Source organism: Phyllobates terribilis, unplaced genomic scaffold (assembly GCF_046119375.1).
Source record: "Phyllobates terribilis strain yellow unplaced genomic scaffold, ASM4611937v1 Scaffold_3__8_contigs__length_932513732, whole genome shotgun sequence".
NCBI lineage: Eukaryota > Metazoa > Chordata > Amphibia > Anura > Dendrobatidae > Phyllobates > Phyllobates terribilis.
In genome coordinates, this window is record NW_027362763.1 from 71,727,892 (window position 1) to 71,749,357 (window position 21,466).

The window sequence follows — 21,466 nt, forward strand, 5'->3', positions numbered from 1 at the left end:
CTTGGGAACCCCATGACTTGTCCCAGAGAAATACTGGTGATCCCCTAAGACCTCTACTGAAAAAATACATAGACTACACCGTACAGTCTTCACAAATTACCTTCATATAAGTTTCATTAGGTCTTTTCATATTTATCATGTGCAGATTTCCAATCACCGGTAATGCCCAGGGTCCAGGAGGAAAATTTGCAGAAGGAGCTTCCGAGATCCATAACTTAAGACTTTTCAAAATGTGTACAACTAGCAGGAGAGAGAGTGCGTAAAGTGTCAATGTATAGTACGAGCAGTCCATAGCCGTTCCCAAATGTACAAAGGTGCAGATTGTTCCCAAGGTCACCAAAAGCTCAGCAGATTATTATTAGCCACATTGTTCTTTTATAGTTTACAGGAGATGATTCACAAATCGGGCTAATCATTCTCTACATGGAAAACTTTGTTGCTTCCTTTTCTTGCTTTGTAATCTTAAAGGGAACCCAACATTAGCAAATATCAATCTGACGCCATGATCCTGCAGACAATTGACTGAGTGAGAATATAAATATGTATGTTAGTTTTTTTGGCATAATTCTAAAATAAAAATTAGCTGTTATCTAAGAAAAACTGTAACTCCGAATCATTTAGGCGCTACAGCATCCTTGCCGAGTCACAGAATCATCCTTGCAAACACGTCCTTGTTCTTTTTATTGATTGCTCCAGGGTATGGTGATATCAGCGCAGACATTTCTGAAATCTGTGGCATTCTCTTTTTGGTCCAGGCACAGAACACAACTGTCATGGTCGGTAAGTTTATTTTTTAAGTGTTCTGTACCTGTCATTTCAGCTGATTGTTCACCACTTGAGTTGGCCTACAAATCATGGTGGCATTATGTCTGAGGTGCATGCACGACAAAGAACAGAGAGATCAGCAGCAGGAAAAGAATGAATCATCCAGCCATGTATACAGTAGAAATAAGTAATAGTGTGCTGTGTATGGGATACATAATGGCAGACCCACCCACCCACTAGCTCAGAGATAACTGAAAATTAGTGATAGAGCATGCAGAGGGGAGAAAAAGTCCTAAAATGACCAGAAATAGCGTTATTCCTTATGTATATATCTACAAAAGCTTAGGCTATGTTCACATGTCCAACAGTCATCCATTAGAACAGAATCAGCAGCAATCCGTTGGCAAAAAAAGTTGTGTAGACACAATTTTTTTGTCCTTTTTTTTATAAAAATTGATTTCAGCTGGATCCGTTTTTTTAACATTGAAGCCCATGGAAAACCGATCCATTAAAAAGCCATCCATTTTTCTTTCATTTAGAAAGGATCTGGTCTTTACTTACTGAATCAGTTTCAGATGGAAGAAAACTGATGGCTATTTCAAGTATACGTTTCTCATAGACTTCAACTTAAAAAAAAATGGATCCATCTGAAATTAGTTTTTTAAAAACTGTCAAAAAAGTTGTGTCTGCACAACTTTTTTGCCAATGGATCGTTGCTGGATCCATTCTAAGATTAACAGGTTCTAGTGTCACTATATGAGCTGTAGTAGCTGGATAGACCTGCACTTAAGTACAGTGAAATCAGTTTACTTTTAAAACATTATTAATAAAATATCAGATTTAATATATTGTTTATCCAATAAGGTCATTGATTTCTAATTTTTAATTGTGGAAATAATTTGTATACACCTTTAGAGATTTGGCAACTTTCTTTCCTCTGGCAGTAAAATATATCACTGATATTAGATCGTTAGACAGATTGTTGTACTGTCCTGACCAAAAGTGTTGACACCCTTGAAATTGTTTCAGAAAAAGAAGTATTTCTCCCAGAAAGCTATTGCTATTGCAAATGTTTTGTTATACACATGTTTATTTCCTTTGTGTCTATTGGAACAACACAACAAAAAAACAGAGGAAAAAAGGCAAATTGGACATAATTTCACACAAAACCCCCAAAAATGTGCTGTATAAAATTGTTGGCACCTTTCCAAATTTGTAGTTAAATACACCAAAAAATATCCTAGATCCAAGGCCATAAAGCCAGAACAACATGAACATCTCCAAAAAGAAAACTTTACAAAGGCCCAAACATATTATTTAAAACTCAATTTTTATTTTATATATATTTAAAAACAATGAAAAAAAACATGTAGGCAGATGTGAGACACATTACACATAAGGCACAAGGTGAGTACACCCAGGTAATAATAACTGGGCATGTGAATAATAAATAGCTTTAGTAATATCCAATGCTAACAATATATACCACGTATCAATCTGTTATCATCAGAAATACATATGACAGGAATAAAATGATGGCATGCATAAAAGACAAATGTGTGATATGTATAAGCAGAGGTTGAAGTTTAAGTAGACAAAAGAGCATACATGGCACACTTTACCTCAGAACTGGGGAGCCCCCACACCTGACGCACGTTTCACACTGAAATGAGTCGTCCATGGGTGATCTGGCATTTCAACGCGCATTGGGTGGTGTGGTACAAGTTTTATTTTTGGAGATGTTCAAAATTGTATTTAAATAACTTTGTTTCAAGCATGTGATGCTTGCTCACACTCACTTGTGGCAGGTAACAGATGTGAGCAATATGAAAATCACAACTGAAACCAGATAAAAAGGGGAGAAGTTGACTCAATTTTTGCACTGTTTCTGTGTGTGCCACACTAAGCACGGAGAGCAGAAAAAGGAGAAGAGAACTGTCTGAGGACTTGACAACCAAAATTGTTGAACAATATCAACAATCTCGAGGTTACAAGTCCATCTCCAGAAATCTTAATGTTCCTTTTTCCACGGTGCGCAACATACTCAAGAAGTTTACAACCCAAGGCACTATAGCTTATTTCCCAGAGAAAAATTGATGAAAGGTTGCAACGTTGGATAGTCTGGATGGTGGACTAGCTGCCACAATCAAGTTCCAAAGAAATTCAAGTTGTCTTGCATGCTCATGGTGCATCAGTGTCAGCGCAAACTATCCATCGACATTTGAATTAAATGAAACGCTATGGAAGGAGATCCAGGAGAACCTCACTGCTGACACAGAAGCTTAAAAATGCTAGACTGCAGTTTGCAAAAATATACGTGATCAAGCCAAAATTCGTCTGGGAAAGTGTCTTGTGGACAGATGAGACCAAAATAGAGCTTTGTAGTAAAGCACATCAGTCTACTGTTTAGCGAAAAAGGAAGAATGAGGCCTAGAAAGAAAAGAACTAAGTACCTATATCCAAATATGGTGAAGTTTCAAAGATATTATGGGGTTATTTCTTCCTCTGACACTGGGTTCCTTGACTGTGTGCAAGGCATCATGAAATCTGAAGATTACCAAAGGATTTTGGGTCGCAATGTAGTGCCCAGTGTCAGAAAGCTGGGTTTGCGCCCTACATCGTGGGTGTTCCAGCAGGACAATGACCCCAAAAATACTTCAAGAAGCAACCAGAAATGGATGGAAAAAAAACACTGGAGAATTCTGAAGTGGCCATCAATTAGTCTGGATCTAAATCCCATTGAACGCGTGTGGAGAGATTTAAAATTTATATGGGGAGAAGGCACCTTCAAATATGAGAGACCTGGAGAAGTTTTCAAAAGAAGATTGGTCCAAAATTCTAGTTGAGCGATATAAGAAGCTTGTTGATGGTTATAAGAAGCGATTGATTGCAGTTATTTATTCCAAACGGTGTGCAACCAAACATTAAGTTGAGGGTGCCAACAATTTTGTTCTGCCCATTTGGGGGTTTTGTGTGAAATTATGTCCAATTTTCTCTTTTTTTTTGCATATTTCCAATACACACAAAAGAAAATAATCATGTGTATAACAAAACATGTTTAATTGCAATAATTTTCTTGGAGAAATGCTTCATTTTCAGAAACAATTTCAAGGGTGCCAACACTTTTGTCCATGACTGTATCTCATCAGAGAAATCCTCTTCTTTCTCCTCCTCAACTGATCATTCATTCACAAAATTTTTGGTCAACCATCAGCCATCTTTTTCCTCATATATAACACTTGGCAGCACTTTGAGCTGCCTAAGACGTTTGCAAAATCATAATGCTTTAAAAAAAGAGAAGTGTTAATAGTTTATTTTTGTGTATAAACAAAATTCAAAGTAAATGAACAAAAGAAAAATCTAAATCAAATCAATATTTGTTGACCACTCTTTGCCTTCAAAAATACATTAGAACATCATTTCTTATAGGTATTTGTCAATTTTACCCATTTTTTGAAGAAACACAACCACGGAGGTTGTTCCAAACATCTTGGAGGACTAATGCAGATCTTCTGTGGATGTCAGCTTCACAAATCCTTCTGTCTCTTCATATAATCCCAAATAGACTGGATGATCTGAGATCAGGGCTCTGTGGGGTCAGATCATCATTTGCAGGGCTCTTCATTCTTAATGACACTGGCTGAATGTTTGGGGACGTTGCTCTGCTGCAGAATGAATTTGGAGCCAATCAGACGCTTCCCTGATATTACCTGATGGATAAGTATCTGCCGGTATTTCTTAGCATTGAGAACATCATTAGTCTCAACCACATTCCAAACTCTATTTGCTGAAATGCAGCCCCAAACCTGCAGGACCCTCCACTGTGCTCCACTGTTCGAGCAGATACCCATGATTGTGCCACTCTCAGCCTAGTATTTCACATTTTGATTGCTCAATTCAGATCATTTGCTGACATTTTCCTGCACCATTTCCATAGAAAAAATATTTGTATGTATTGGAGTAATGGACATATTTTGTTTTGTTTTTCGATGGGGTGGTTAAACAACGATTCAGATAGACAGTGTTTTGCTTGTTTTTTGTATATTTTGTTTTCTTTATTTTCTTCTTGCTTTTTATTTATTTTTTTCATTTGATTTACACACAATGTCCCCATTAAGTCTTAAATGAATATAAGGGGACATTTGAACACATTAATACATAATTTTTATTTATGAGTTCTCCTGTAACAGGGGATGGTATTTTAGCTCCAGGAACAGGAGAAATTCCGCTTCCAGGCTAGATATCAAAGCTGACTTTGACTCCATGATTAAGGTCAGCTCAATGTCCAAAATACATCCTTTTTTTGTGGCTTAATACAATATTTTTAATGTACCTGGAACCTTTTAAGCTGTACTAATAAATTTGTGAATTTTTATATCCAAATGGCTGGATATCATTGTTTGCTTTGTTTACATAGTACAGCTGACTGCATCTCCTAGAGTCCAGCAGCTCCTGTTCGCCCCCTACAGCCAGTGATTATGTGATCACAGGGTGCAGAGGAGGAAGAACTGTCAGTTCTTTCAAACCTGTGTACACAGTGCTTGTTTAATGTTGTACATGCGGCAATCAGGAAAACAAACATAATAAATCTTTCTTACCATGTCTGTGAGGAGTCTGGCTGTGTCTGCCAGCTCTCCATTCCCATAGCTGCACAATTTCCTACAACTTGCTTACTATGCATTGCAGAGTAAAGTGTGGACTGCCAGACATTTCTAGTTTATGGACGATCCAGAATTAGTTAAATATTATTGTAGAAAGAGAGAATTTCTGCAAAACTAAAACATTCAGAAAACCATTACTTAAACTCTTTTTATGATAATGACAATAATTGATGGATACATTTCATTTGGGGTTGGCAATGGATGAATTTTAATTTTAAAATTATTCTTTTTGGCCTATTGTGTTTCAATATTTGTTATTGCTTTTACTGTATTTTCAATTTGCCTTACTAGCTTCCATCACAGCAGCAGAATGAGGAGCGGTGAGTAATTTTCCTTTTATTGTGTCAATGAGTACTCCGGCTGTCCTTCTGTGTGTGGAGACATACTGTGGGGCCATCATACTGTGTGTAAGGGGATGTGGGGACATAATAAAGTGTGGTGAGCTTTCGGGGTCATTAATTGTATGTGGGAGGTATATGTGGTTTATCAAACTATCTGTGATGGAGTATTGTAGCCATTATACTGTGTGGGGGCTATATAGGTCCATTATACTGTGTGGTGGGTTGTCTGGGGGCCATTATACTGTATGGAGGGCTGTGTAGAGATGTTATGCTGTGTGAAATGCTATGGGTGGTCGTTATATTATTTGGAGGATTTTGGGGGCTGTTATATTGTGTAGGGTCATTAAATTTTTGGAGGTTTGTGTGGGGACAATATACTGTGTGAAGGGCTATGGGAGACAAGTATACTGTGCAGGAGCCATAATACTGTGTGGAGGGCTATTATACTGTGAGTAAGGCTGTATACCTGCCAAATTATTGTGTGGGGGCAATTATACTATGTGGGGGACTATGGGGGCCATTACACTGTGTGAGATGCTGTGTAGGGGCCATCATACTGTGTAGGGACTGTATGGGGGACATTATACTGTATGTTTGCCATTATACTGTGGGGAAGGCTCTGTTATGAGGCCATGTAGCATTGTTGGGTCCATCATAATGTTTTAAAGTCACTAGGGGTCTCATAATGTATGCGGAAATTGTAAGGATATCACTGTGTTGTGGGCATTATGGGAGCATTATACTTTGTTGGGGCATTGTGAGGGCACCATACTTAGCGGGATGGGGGTACGGTGGGGTCATCATATTACTTGTTTGGAGGGTACTGTGGGTTATAATACTGTCTTATCATACTGTGCCAGGTAGCTATTTTGTGAGGTCAATTGTCTCTTGAAGTGGCTTTTTTTCCTCAAATCCGAGATACACAGCAGATTTTCTGAGCAATGGGAGGAATTGCTAGCCCCGTTGAACGTTTCACATGAAATTCGTTTATCTCTGGGGAAGGATGAAAGGAAAATTTTTGCATAAGGTTTGTAAAAAAGAGGAACAACTCCATCTTTGCGAGTGTTTCACCGGCACAAACTCTTCTTCCTAGTGAATTATAAGAATATAAGGTGAGTAAGAAGCATATCAACACACTGCACTAAACTATGGAAACTTATATATGTTTCTATCTAAGTTTTTACCACCTCTTACACTTTTTAGTTTCTTTTACTTATTATTATGATTCCACTATTTTACTTTGTTTGCAAATTTTACCTACCAACAACAGATAGCAAAATTCATGTAAATGCCGGGCAAACCATGGTGTGAGTATCTCAGAAAGATGTTTTACAATTAATCTAAGAGTAGGGTAGATGGAAAGCCCAAAGGCCTAAATACTGCTAGTGCTGCCTTTTAAAAGAAGGATGAAATTTCCTAGCAAGTGTATAATGCAACCTATGGAGATTGTGTGGTTTGAAAAATTAATTTCTAATACCCTTATTTAGAATTCTGTAGATTGGTTTTAGCTTATTAAATCAGTGATATCAATGCTCAAGTGACTGGTGGTTAGAAAGTCATCACTTCTGGTCCCGGCAAAAACCACCAACAGAACAGGACCATTGGGGGGATCTCAGTGGTAAGTATTTTGTTTAATTGTGATCCTTTCTCTCTGTAAACTTTTCCGAAGAGTGGAAAAACCATTAAAATACAAATTAGCCTATATGGAAAGATTTTCTTGGGAAATTCAATTCATGGAGAAGTTATTCTCCAGAAATGTAATGTCCCTTATAATGCATTTGCAGTGTACAGGACTACTTGAGATCTAGGTGAGTCTGATTTTTATTTTTATAATCCCTTTCAAAAATTGGGATTTGCAAGAATTTGTAAAACTTTGATAAATTCTAAACTAATTTGATGTAATTTACAATCATTCTGCTCATGCCTATTAAGGAACCCTTTTATAGAATCATCTAAAAGGAACAAGCTCTTTAAAAAATGTGCAACTTTTTGAGATCCTTTTAAGAGTGATTTTGACTTGAACATGGAGGACCCAAAATTAGCATTCACACTTCTTATATTATATTATGGAAAAGTATATTACCTGTCGAGAAGGGCATAAAAGCAGGTCTCTTGACAAACTGTCCCTCTGAGTCAAGAAAATGTTCAGGATAAAAGGATCTAGGCTTCTCAAACTGTGTCCCATCATGTAAAACTGATTCCAAAAGGGGGATGATGTGTGTGCCCTATGGACAAATATATTAAAATGGATCATAATGTGAGCTTATATATATCTGTGTTCCAGCAGGTTTCATGATTATACAGTTAGATCCAGAGCTATTTGGACGGTGACAAAAATTTTGCCATTTTAGCTGTTTACGAAAATATATTCAAGATACAGTTATATAATCAAGATGGGCTTAAAGTGCAGACTTTAAGCTTTAATTTGAGGGTATTCTCATTCTAATTGGAGTAAGGGTTTAGGAATTACAGCTCTTTGCTACTCAGCTGTGTCTTTTTCAAGGGATCAAAGGTAATTAGTAGTGTTGAGCCACCCCCGTAGTGTTCGAGTTCGGTTCGGTTCGTCGAACACCCGTGTGTTCGTCGAACTGTTCGTCGAAAACCTTCGAACACCGTTAAAACCAATGGCAGGCAAACAAAAACACATAGAAAACACCTTCAAAGGTGTCCAAAAGCTGACAAACTGCTCAGAAGACATAACTAACACATGGAAAAGTGACAAGTACATATAGTCATGCGAAAATAAAAGAGGTGGAGGAGTAAAAGGAGGGGGAGACACAGATATAGGCATGTCATGCCCTTCTAAAATCCAAAAAGTGAGAAGCCGACACGGCCAGTCCGCTCCTGCCCGTGCCACCTCCGTGTCGCCGGGTTTGTGCCAGAGCCGCGGTGAACCCTGACGGCCAGCCCCCCTCTCCCAATACTGGTGCCTGTCCGCTGGTGGGTCGAGCGAGCCCCCCTGTGGTGGAGGCAGCTCTAAGCTTTTTAATTTAAATTGTCTCTCTAATTTGAATGAATACACTTTAAATCCATTTACAAGGATCTATTGGAGGGCAAGTCTCATGCCAGCAGCCGCGGTAATTCCAGCTCCAGTAGCGTCCACTAAAGCTGCTGCAGTTAAAAAGCTTTTATAAGGATCGAGCTCGGCTGTCCACCGCAAGGCATCCTACTGCCAGTCCCAGCCCCTATGCCTTGGGGTGCCTCCTGATGCTCTTCACTAAGTATCCCATGGTCCCGAAGCATTTCCTTTGAAAAAATTAAGTGTCTAAACTACAGGTGGTGCAGCTTGCTTAACAGCCGGGATAATCCGCTCACTAGCAGACACTGCTACTAGGCACAAAGTATTTCCTGGGCTAGATGCAGTTAAAAATTTGTAATTAGATACTCTCGTTGGATGCTGAGAAAGCATTCCATAGAGTCTCCTGGCACGCCATATATGATTCTCTTAAAAAGCTTGGGGTAGGGGTCTAGGGGACCCTTTTATAGCCAAAATCACGGCCCTGTATCGCAATACGTCACCTAGGCTGAAGATAAATGGAACTGTAGCACCCTGAGGGCTCGGTTGCTACAGACGTATTGCACCTCACCCAGAGGTGTGATATCTCACTCTCAGGTAAGGATGGAGTGTGGATCAGGACCCGACACCTGCATGCATTACACCACATTGCCGTGGGGCAGGGCGACCAATATGTCCCTGTCCCTGGCTGGAGTGGGGGGAGGGAACACTGAGGAAGGGGAACCCTGTAGTGCAGGAGCAGGGAGGAAGCAGTTCCTGGGTGCATTGAGAAGGGAGTATAAAAGGTGGGCACCATCTTAGTTCAGTGCAGAGAAGTCTGAGCAGAAGTGGCAGGGAGCAGGGGCTCTGCATGAGCTCTGCTCCGGAGGCGGGCCTAGTAACAGAGGCCCAGGCCTGGAAGAGGGAGAAGGAAGGAAGAGGAGCGGAGAAGGCTCCAGGAACGAGGAATGAAGGGATCCCAGGGGTGCGGACGGGCAAGTCGCCACCGCACGCCCGAATCCACCTGCGTGGAGGGGTCAGGCCAAAGGGGGAGACCGGTCCCCGAACTAGTGGAGGCAGGAAACGACCCTCAGCTAGAAACCGGAGGCTCTGACATTTTATGTGGCGCAGCCCCTCGCTACACCCGCTAGGAAGGCACCACATAGGGTCAGGGAAACTGGCGCCAAGTTTACCAAGAGGAGGCCCGAGGCAGCCGGACAGAAGTGTTGGTAAGAAAGGCCAGACAAAGGACACACAAAGGGGGTCCTGTGAAGTGCTCCAAAGTTATCTGGGAGTTGTCTGAGCCCCTCACCTGGTGAGCACAGTACGACGTGGGCAGCCGTTACCTGCAGACGTGGTCTGGATAATAAGAACTGTGAGTAAAGGCCCTGAACTGCATCACTGACTCCGTGTCGTTACTGCTGCTGCCCTGCACCATCACCCCCATCCTCCGCATACACTGCCCTGAGGCTATACTCCTCCCGTGGGGAGTTATGCTACGCTCTGCTGCACCCACAACACCAGCCTCAGTGGTCTGCCCTGTAGCGGCGGTTCACTCTGACCGCAATCCACGGGTGGCGTAGTCGGACATTTAAACATGAAAACCACATAAATAGTTCCGCCACTGGTTTGACCGCCCTGAGCCACGGAACTGGGTCGCCGCCACGAAGACTACAACCACCAGCATCCACCAAAAAGGGTCCGGCTCCGGGTGTCCCAAGGCCCAGGGGGTGCGTCAGAACATTTTCATCACCTTTCACAATCACCAATGGGACAAGGCAGTGATGTCCTCTGTCCCCTCTCTTATACATCCTAGTGACGGAGCACCTGCTCTCATCAATTCGCCATAACCCCAATATTAGGTGGATTGAGGTGGGAGGCACCGAGTACAAGTGCTCTCTATTTGCTGATGATGTCCTAGTATATATCACTCAATCACATATATCCATCCATGCTGTTATGGCTGAAATAGATCACTTTGTTACATGGTAAAATTTTAAAATCAATGCAGCGAAGTCTGAGGCCCTCGATGTCTCCCTCCCCAAATCCATATAGGATTCCATCCAGTCCAACTTTCCCTTTGCCTGGCCCTCACAGGGTATCAAATACTTAGGAATTCCTATTCATAGAGACCTCTTCCATCTATGTTATCTTAATTTTGGGCCCTTTATTGAACAACTCCATACAGACCACGGTTGGCAAGTTAGAACTGTAAGATTCACTACGTGAACCACTGGTGTTTTGTGGAAAAGCACATGTACACTGCGTTCCAAATTATTATGCAAAAAGTGTTTAGGAGTGATAAGGGAAGAATTTGTTTGTTTGTCAGTTAAACTCATTGATGGTGATGTGTGTCAGGGCTCTTTATATCACTGTAAGCAATTGCAGACACCTGTGCTAATTAGTTTGGCAGGTGTGTCCAATGAAAGGCAAGACTACTTAAGAAGGCTCTCTCACATTATTAAGCAGCCTACATTTTCTGCCAAAATGGGAAAGAAAAAGGATGTGTCGGCTGCTGAGAAGCAACAAATTGTGGAGTGTTTAGGTCAAGGCATGACTACAATCAACATTGTGCGATGATCAGGATGAAGTGTCTTGGCAATCAAGAAGTATGTAGCTGATTCACAGTACACACGTGTGCGTGCTGATAAGGGCAAATTGAGGACTCTTTCCTACAGGCAATTACGTCAGGTTGAAAGAGCAGCGGCAAAAAAGCCTTGTCATAGCAGCAGACAAGTTTTTGAAGCTGCTTGTGCCTCCAACGTCCCCCGAACAACAAGATGCAGGGTCCTTCAGAGGTTTGCAGCTGTGCATGCGCCATCCTGTCGACCTCCTCTATCCACTTCACACAAGCAGAAACGGCTCCAGTGGGCCAAACATTACATGAAGACTGATTTCAAAACTGTTTTGTTCACGGATGAGTGCCGTGCAGCGCTCGATGGTCCAGATGGATGGAGTGGAGGATGGCTGGTTGATGGACACCCCACGCAAACACGGCTACAGCGCCAACAAGGAGGAGGTGGAGTAATGTTTTGGGCTGGAATCATGGGGAGAGAGATTGTCGGCCCCTTTAGGATCCCTGAAGGCGCTAAAGATGAACTCCATAATGTATGTGGATTTTCTCAAACAGCACTTCCTGCCATGGTTCAAGAAGAAGAACCGTGTATTTCACAGCAAGATCATTTTTCTGCATGATAATGCACCATCTCATGCTGCACATAAAACATCTGCATCTCTGGCTGATATGGGCATAAAAGGGGACAAACTTATGGTGTGACCCCCATGCTCCCCTGACCTCTACCCCATTCAGAACCTTTGGAGCATCATTAAAAGGAGTGTCTATGATGGCGGGAGGCAGTTCACATCTAAGCAACAGCTCTGGGAGGGTATTCTGTCCTCATGCAAAACAATTGAAGCAGAAACCATCCAAAACCTGACAAATTCAATGGACGAGAGAGTTCAGAAGCTCCTTTCGAACAAGGGGTCCTATGTGAAAATGTAACATCACCTAGAATAAAGTTTTGAGTTGAAAACTGTTTGATTTCAGTTTCTAACAACCTGCTAATGCTTATAATTTCAAAAATGACCATTTTTTTGGTCTTTATTAAAATGAAAAGGTTGATCGAAAAGTTTGGGGGATCTAAGAGTGTGGCAACCCAGTAGTCATGATTACTTCGAATTCTGACAATATGAGGGTCATGCTGCAGGTAGTGCAGCAAGAAGGCACTTATGTGCCTTGCGCATCTCGGAGCCCCAAAATTATTTTCCGGGCTAGATGCAGCTAAAAATTATTTTTAATTTTAAATATGGTGAAGCTTTAGTATAGATGGCCTAATAGGATCAGTGCTGCACACTGCTACAAAGCCCAAATTATTTTCCAGTCAAGATACAGATAAACATGATTAGTAATTTGAAAGCTTAAAACGGTTGGTAGGGTGATTTCAACCAATCATCAAGCTTTTACTCTCCCCAGGATGACACAGGGGTAGAAAAGTTGTTTCGGATCCATGATTTGTTCATCTTTATGAACGTGAGTCTGTCTACATTATCAGTGGAGAGCCGCGTGCGCTTATCTGTCAGCACACCACCAGCAGCGCCGAACACACGTTCAGACAGAACGCTGGCTGCGGGGCATGACAATATCTCCAAGGCGTAAGTGGCTAGCTCCGGCCATTTATCCAGATTGGAAGCCCAAAAAGAGCAAGGGTCCAGTGACACAGTCGTGGCTTCAATGTTTACTTGGAGATACTCCTGTACCATCATCTCTAGGCGTTGACTATGTGTCAGACTTCTTGTCTCCTGTGGCCTTGCAAAGGATGGGCTAAAAAAGTGGTAAAATGATTCCGCAAAATTGATGTTACCAGCAGATAAAGTGGTTCTGTTACGGTTTGAGTGCTGAACACTTGACGGTCCCATGGTTGGCAAGTTGGAACTGTGAGATTCACTACGTGCACCACTGGTATTTTGTGGAAAAGCACATGTAAGATTCTGCAACAGTCTCTGCTGATACTCCTGCATGCGTGCATCCCTTTCTATGGCAGGAATAATTTCTGCAAATTTACTTTTGTACCGGGGATCTAACAGTGTGGCAACCCAGTAGTCAGGATTATTTCTAATTCTCACAATTCGAGGGTCATGTTGCAGGTAGTGCAGCAAGAAGGCACTCATGTGTGTTGCGCATCCAGGAGCACCAAGTCCCTGTTGTGTTGGTGGCGAGGTAACAATCATGCTTCCTTCCTCTGTCCTCTCCCCCCAACCTCGCACAACAGAAATGTGATCAAGGTCTCCCTCATCTGATGAGTCTTCCATCAGTTCGTCCTCCACTTCTTCCTGGGCTCCTGCACCTTCCTCACTAGTTTGGCTGCTACCATGCGCCCTGGTAAAACCATCTCCCCCACCCTCACATGCCTGCCGCCTTAGTGCTGCCGACCGTCTGGACCTTGCAGATGTTAGCCCTTCCGCATACAACTCCTCCTCCTCTACTTCCTCCACCTCCTCTTGTGCCACCACCTGACTCCGAATTCTGTTTAACATGTGCTCCAGCATGTAAATCACCGGAATAGTCATGCTGATAATGGCATCCTCAGCACTAAACATCTTCGTCGCCATTTCAAAACTGTGCAGAAGGGTGCATAGGTCCCTGATCTGAGACCACTCCTCCAGCGTGATTTGCCCCACCTCTGAATCTCGTTGGCCCAGGCTATACGTCAGAACGTATTGCACCAGGGCTTGTCGGTGCTGCCACAGTCGCTGCAACATGTGCAGAGTTGAATTCCACCGGGTAGGCACATCGCATTTTAGCCAGTGAAGTGGCAGGCCCAACGACTTCTGTAGAGATGTAAGTCGCTGAGCTGCGGGATGCGAACGGCGGAAGTGAGCACACAGCGACCGTGCCCTCTGCAGAAGGCCATCTAGTCTGGGATAGTGGGCTAAAAATTGCTGGACAACCAGGTTCAACACGTGAGCCATACAAGGCACGTGTGTGACATTGCCCCGGCGAAGGGCCGCACCCAGGTTTGCAGCATTGTCGCACACGGCCTTCCCTGGTTTCAGGTCCAGTGGAGACAACCATTCATGAAATTGGTTCTCCAGAGCTGACCACAACTCCTCAGCTGTGTGACTCACATTTCCCAGACATTTCAATGTAAAAACCGCCTGATGACGTTGAGCCCTACTGCCAGCATAGTAAGGAGGTGTGCAGGATCCCTTCTGCGTAGTTAGAAAGCTTGTGGCATGACCAGACAGGCTTTGGGTGCAGGTGGAAGACCGAGAGGAGGTTGAGGAGGCAGAAGCAGTGGAGGAACTTTGACATAAAGAGGATTGACGCACAACTCGTGGGGACGGCAAGACTTGGACAGCAGCCCCTTGTCCTGCTGTCACCATAGTTATCCAGTGCCCAGTCAGCGACATGTAACGCCCCTGTCCATGCCTACTCGTCCAAGTGTCTGTGGTGAAATGCACCCTGTCACACACAGAGTTTCTCAAAGAAGCGGTGATGTTGTGTGCGACATGCTGGTGGAGCGCAGGCACACCTTTCTTTGAGAAGTAGTGCCGACTGGGCATCTGGTACTGGGGCACTGCGACGGACATAAGGTCTCAAAAATCCTCTGTGTCCACCAGGCGGAAAGGCAGCATTTCTGTAGCCAAGAGCTTGCAGATGGTGAAATTCAACCTCTTAGCTTTCTCATGGCTAGGAGGAAATGGTCTTTTACTTGTCCACATCTGAGGGACCGAGGGCTGGCTATTGTGCTTAGACGGGGTTGATAAGGGTGTCCCCGGCAAACTGCCGGTCTGTGAGGAAGATGCAGGCGGACATGTTAGGTTGCCTTGATCCAAAGGTGGTGCTATCGATGTCGGACAGCGCTCAACACCAGCTGGTGTTACCACCTCCAAAGAAAATGATGACCTGCCAATCACGCTGGCTGTTGCGGGTAAAGAGGTGGCAGGTCTGCACCCCAAAACAGGTGTGACTGCTGTCCCCCCAGTCACAGAGGATGAAGAGGCCGCGGATGCACAAGATATGGCAGACGGTGATTGGCCCGGCCGGCTAGGCCGCATTGTAGCACACTGAGCTTCCCACTGCAACTTATGCTTCATGTCCATGTGCCGGTTCATGCATGAAGTACTCAAACTATGTATTTTTTGGCCTCTACTTAGCTTTTGCTGACAAATGTTACAGATAACACGAGTTGGGTCATCTTTATCGATCTGAAAAAATGCCCAGGCTATGCAAGGCTTAGCACCCAAGTGACCTGAAGAGCCACCACGACTTGTGGTGAGAGGCAGAGTTGTGTTTGAGGATGCAGTTGTTGACGTGCTTCCAGTACTACGTCTCTGTCCAGGAAGGCGCAACCTGACCTCGTCATCACTAGCATCTTCCTCCACCTCCTCTGCTGACCTCATCTCTTGGCTGACTGTGGGTTGACAGTAAGTGGGATCTCCGACCTCATCATCATCACCCTGTGCGTTATCACACCCGTCGTCCTCAGAGCCAACCTGTTCCTGCCCTGACAAAAAACTAAAGTTGTCGCTCCAATCAGGTATTTGAGTCTTATCATCGTCTTCCTCATTGTCTCCACCAAGAGGAGTTACAGTTTGGGAATGAGGGTCTACATTATGGTCAGAACCTTCTGCGTCTGGTCCTGGATCCGACTCATAAAGATTCTGGGCATCAGTGCAGATCATTTCCTCGTCTGGATTCACAGAAGCGCTGGAGTCGACCTCTGATTCCCAGGCTATAGTATGAGTAAACAGCTCTGCAGACTCAACCATCTGTTCTACCTCATACTCAGACGGGCAGCTGGAGATTTGGGAGCTGTGAGGAAGCAAGTGCGATTTGGGTGACACCTTTGAGGACTGGAGTATTTGTGATGTTGAAGTTGATGTGGAGGAGAGCCCACTTAAAGGAGCACTTGATATCCGTTGAAGCACCTGCTGATTTTGTGCCTCATCTGGAATTTGTAGCGATTGGCGTGGCCGTAAGAAAGGGATCTTATCACATTGTCCGCTAAAAGAAGTAGACATTTTAGTTTGGCTGGAAGATGGTCTTTCTTCTGCAGATGTTACTGTTGCTTTAACACCTACCCCACGGACACAACCTTTTTTCCCCTTCCCAACACGCCTATTCCCCTTTCCACCAGCAGCAGGCCTTTTTCCACTCATTTTGGTGGTTAACTAATTCACAACTCTGGAGTTGTTTGCACAAAAAAACAATGGATGGTAACCGAGCAGAGCTGAGTGGCCAAACTGTGGTATTAGGCCAAAACTATTGGCTGGGTTAGATGCAGAAAAAAATTATTTTGAATTTGCAACCTGATGGAGGTCAGTATAGATGGACTAATACAAATAGTCCCACACACTGCTAGAAGCCCAAATATTTTTTCAGAGGTACTGTAGATGCAGATAAAAATTATTTTTAATTTGCAACCTGATGGAGGTCAGTATAGATGGACTAATAGACCAAGTCCCACACACTGCTAGAAGCCCAAATATTTTTTCAGAGCTAGATGCAGAAAAAAATTATTTTTAATTTGCAACCTGATGGAGGTCAGTATAGATGGACTAATAGACCAAGTCCCACACACCGCTAGAAGCCCAACTATTTTTTCAGAGCTAGATGCAGAAAAAAATTATATTCAATTTGCAACCTGCTGGAGGTCAGTATAGAAGGACTAATAGAACAAGTCCCACACACTGCTAGAAGCCCAAATATTTTTTCAGAGCTAAATGAAGAAAAAAATTATTTTTAATTTGCAACCTGATGGAGGTCAGTATAGATGGACTAATAGACCAAGTCCCACACACTGCTAGAAGCCCAAATATTTTTTCAGAGCTAGATGCAGAAAAAAATTATTTTTAATTTGCAACCTGATGGAGGTCAGTATAGATGGACTAATAGACCAAGTCCCACACACCGCTAGAAGCCCAAATATTTTTTCAGAGCTAGATGCAGAAAAAAATTATTTTTAATTTGCAACCTGATGGAGGTCAGTATAGATGGACTAATAGACCAAGTCCCACACACTGCTAGAAGCCCAAATATTTTTTCAGAGCTAGATGCAGAAAAAAATTATTTTTAATTTGCAACCTGATGGAGGTCAGTATAGATGGACTAATAGACCAAGTCCCACACACCGCTAGAAGCCCAACTATTTTTTCAGAGCTAGATGCAGAAAAAAATTATATTCAATTTGCAACCTGCTGGAGGTCAGTATAGAAGGACTAATAGAACAAGTCCCACGCACTGCTAGAAGCCCAAATATTTTTTCAGAGCTAAATGAAGAAAAAAATTATTTTTAATTTGCAACCTGATGGAGGTCAGTATAGATGGACTAATAGACCAAGTCCCACACACTGCTAGAAGCCCAAATATTTTTTCAGAGCTAGATGCAGAAAAAAAATATTTTTAATTTGCAACCTGATGGAGGTCAGTATAGATGGACTAATAGACCAAGTCCCACACACTGCTAGAAGCCCAAATATTTTTTCAGAGCTAAATGCAGAAAAAAATTATTTTTAATTTGCAACCTGATGGAGGTCAGTATAGATGGACTAATAGACCAAGTCCCACACACCGCTAGAAGCCCAACTATTTTTTCAGAGCTAGATGCAGAAAAAAATTATATTCAATTTGCAACCTGCTGGAGGTCAGTATAGAAGGACTAATAGAACAAGTCCCACACACTGCTAGAAGCCCAAATATTTTTTCAGAGCTAAATGAAGAAAAAAAATATTTTTAATTTGCAACCTGATGGAGGTCAGTATAGATGGACTAATAGACCAAGTCCCACACACTGCTAGAAGCCCAAATATTTTTTCAGAGCTAGATGCAGAAAAAAATTATATTCAGTTTGCAACCTGATGGAGGTCAGTATAGATGGACTAATAGAATGATGCTATGCCCAAAAGATTTTACTTCACTAGGTGCAGTAAAAAAATTGGTATTCTATACACAGGTGGTATATCTTGCAACACAGATAGGCTACTCCACTGACTAACACACTCTGCAATAGGCCAAAAAGGATTAGCTTTGCTAGATTCAGCCAAATGCTGTGAAAAAAACTTGCACAGCACTGGCACAGACCTGCCTGGCAAAAACTGATAGGAACTCATGTAACCTAGTCCTGAAAAGGACTCCAATTACAATTAGTCTTTACTCCCACAACCTATCTATTTAAGAGCACAGACCTCCCTGATAAAAGTCGTAGGAAATGCTGTAACCTAGTCCTTAAAAGGACTGCAATCACAACTATTCCCTACTCCCAAGCTATCTGTATATTTGTGCGAAAATTGGCTTGAAATTAACAAGGTATAGCGCACACAGCAACAGCGGTGCCGTCTAACACGCAGCTGCAGCAGTGAGAAAATGGTGGCGACGGGGAAAATGGCTTGGTCTTATAGGGCAAGGACATGTGACATACACTGCCAATGACACATGCCCTTGCTTGTGTGAAAAAAAGCACTTCGCTCCGTGTGTGCGCTGCTGATAGGCTGACAGATTGCACCTCCCCACTGCAAATGCGGGAAAGAGAAAAAAAAATGGAGATCTTCATTGTTCCTGCAGAGATCCATCCCCTGCCCCTCCCCCCACCCCGCTGTACACTCAAACTGCGTATTAACATTAATTTTCATCATTACTGAGAAAAAATCCAGTTATGATTTTGGTGCACGAACAGTTATCGAACATAACCTCGAACAGCCGAATTTTTCTCAAATTGTTCGTGTTCGCCGAACGGCTCGAACACCGCCCAAAACAGCTCGAATTTGAGATTGGCGAACAGTTCGAGTAGAACAACGCTCATCTCTAGTAATTAGTAGTGATGATCGAGCACTAAAATGCTTGAGTGCTTGATACTCGAATCGAGCAGATCGGTTGATCGGACGGGATCGACTCGAGTAACAAGTATAATGGATGTCAATGGGAAACTCAAGCATTTTTCTGAAAGACCCTAACAGGAGGGCTTAAGGGCAGGAAAATTGTTGAAATGGATGGAAACAGTGCTCAAATGGAATGGGATCACAATGGTGAAAATGCCTGGATGCATCTCTGACTCCCAGATAACTGCAGGGAACAATGTTGTCAGAGTAGAGAAGATAAAATGGATTTGACAGAGAAAAATGTTGGGAAGCAGTCTTTCCTTTATAATGCCTTGTACACAAATCAAAATTAAAAAGAGAAAAAAAAACACTGCCTCCTCTACCCCTTAATACCCAGGCCATCTCTAACTGTATATACCCATCGCCTATGACTACAGTAGATGACATAGTAGAGGGGGAACAAAACTACACCATCCGGTACTCACTAGTAAATATAATTTTAACATTTTACTGCCTTATCGGGGCATGTGGTTTGTGTGACATGGTCAGACACATCCTGTTTAATATATAATGGCTCTCGAACACCTGCGATACTTAATCGATCAAGTAACGGGCATTCCCAAGAGCCCCGATGGTCATCACTAGTAATTGGACAATTATCTCAAAAAGCTCTTTAATTGGCTGCATAGGCTTTTTCTCTCTTTATTTAAACTTAAATTAAGCAGGTGAAAGGTCTTGAGATGATTCCAGGTGTGGCATTTGCATTTGGAAGCTGTAGCTGTGAACACACAACATGCGGTCAAAGGAGCTCTTAATGAAAGTGAAAAAGGGCATCATTAGGCTGAAAAAAAGAGGAACCACACCAGAAAGATAGCAGAAATGTTAGGAGTGACCAAGTCAATAGTTTGGTACATTCGGCAAAAACAAAGAGCTCATTGGTGAGCTTGGAAAATCAAAACTGCTTTGACGTCCACAGAAAACAACAGTGTTGGATGATCGCAGAATCCTTTCCATGGTGAAGGAAAACACCTTCACAACATCCATTCAAGTGAAGAACACTCTCCAGTAAATAGGTGTATCAGTTTCTAAGTGTACCATAAAGAGAAGACTCCATGAGAGCAAATTCAGAAGGTTCATCACAAGGGGCAAACCATAAATCAGCCTAAAAAATAGAAAGGCTGGATATGATTTTGCCCAAAAATAACTAAAAAAGCCAGCTCAGTTTTGACAATGCAAAATTAAGAAGTATGACGAAGGCTTGGAATGGCTCATGATCCAAAGTACACCGCATTCTCTGTAAAACATGTTGGAGGCAGTGTGATGGCACAGGTTTGCATGACTTCCAATAGCACTGGGTAACTGGTGCTTATTGATGATGTGACTGAAGACAGAAGCAGCCGAATGAATTTTGAAGTGTACGGGGATATACTTTCTGCTCAGATTCAACCAAATGCAGCAAGGTTGATTGGATGGCACCTCACCGTATAGATGGACAATGACAATAAACATAATTCTAAAGCAACCCAGGAGTTTTTAAGACAAGAAAGTGAAATATTCTGCAATGTCCAAGTCAATCAACAGATCTCAACCCCATAGAGTAGAATTTCACATGCTTAAGACTGGGATCTGAGGGTTAACGCTACTCCATGTGGAGAGTACCAAGCCACATCTAGCATGTCAGAGTGAGGAGACGTATATGCCATGCATGGTACTCTGGGAAATTAAATATTCAAATAGTCTCTTCAGAGAGGAATATGACTAGTACTTTAGTGACACATATTGGAAGTACACATCCTAAAAGTCAATATCGACTCTTTAATGAGCATTTCCTTATGACTTAGGATAAAGGCCAAACTAGAATCCAAATTTGCAGACAGTAATTTGTGGTATTGCCCTTGGTCATTGCAAAGTATGAGATCTGATTTGGCTAGGTGAGAGGCTTAAGACTAGGATCTAAGGGGTAACATTTCTGCTTGTGGAAAGTGACAAGCCAGCCCTGGCATGTCAGAGTGAGGAGACTAATACGCCATGCATGCTTCTCTGGGAAAATAAATATGCAAATTAGTTCTTCAGAGAAGAAGAGGACGAGAACTTTCTAGTACTTCCTATAGGGGCACTAGAGTTCTAGTCTTTTTCCTCTCTGAAAAGGCAATTTTCATCTTTAATTTCCAAGATGATTATGTCTTTGACCACTCTTCTTTTGCAAACTGATAAAATAGGCAGTTCATGGTCATATTAGATTGATATGTGCACTATACGCCATTTTACCTTGTGGGGGTATGAGGAGAGCAGAGCAATGCTTTTCTTTAGGTTTTGGATGAAATGACAAATAAGCTTTAAAGTAAACCACAAAGAGAATGTTTCATCCCATCAGGTTTGCACTAGGC

The 21,466-nt window shown here is 42.5% G+C and overlaps 2 protein-coding genes across 5 annotated transcripts in view; both read right to left on the reverse strand.

Moving 5' to 3' along the window:
- LOC141258849 (cytochrome P450 2K4-like) overlaps window positions 1-5,461 on the reverse strand; it is an 81,944-nt gene extending 76,483 nt beyond the window's left edge. Inside the window, exons 1-2 of one of the 4 annotated variants that reach the window (XM_073674029.1) lie at window positions 4,212-5,461; window positions 101-240 (exon numbers count right to left, since the gene is read on the reverse strand). In XM_073674029.1, the coding sequence (XP_073530130.1) occupies window positions 101-240; window positions 4,212-4,254 (183 nt within the window). In that variant the 5' untranslated portion in view covers window positions 4,255-5,461. Of the gene's footprint in view, window positions 1-100; window positions 1,136-4,211 lie in introns of those variants that run through there. The other 3 variants (XR_012318342.1, XM_073674028.1, XM_073674030.1) reach the window with 3 other exon arrangements.
- Window positions 5,462-5,605: 144 nt separating this feature from the next.
- The window catches only part of LOC141258848 (cytochrome P450 2K1-like), a 37,836-nt gene continuing 21,975 nt past the window's right edge, over window positions 5,606-21,466 (reverse strand). The window contains exons 8-9 of the mRNA XM_073674026.1: window positions 7,851-7,992; window positions 5,606-6,856 (exon numbers count right to left, since the gene is read on the reverse strand). Of these exons, the coding sequence (XP_073530127.1) occupies window positions 6,675-6,856; window positions 7,851-7,992 (324 nt within the window). The 3' untranslated portion in view covers window positions 5,606-6,674. The remainder of the gene's footprint in view (window positions 6,857-7,850; window positions 7,993-21,466) is intronic.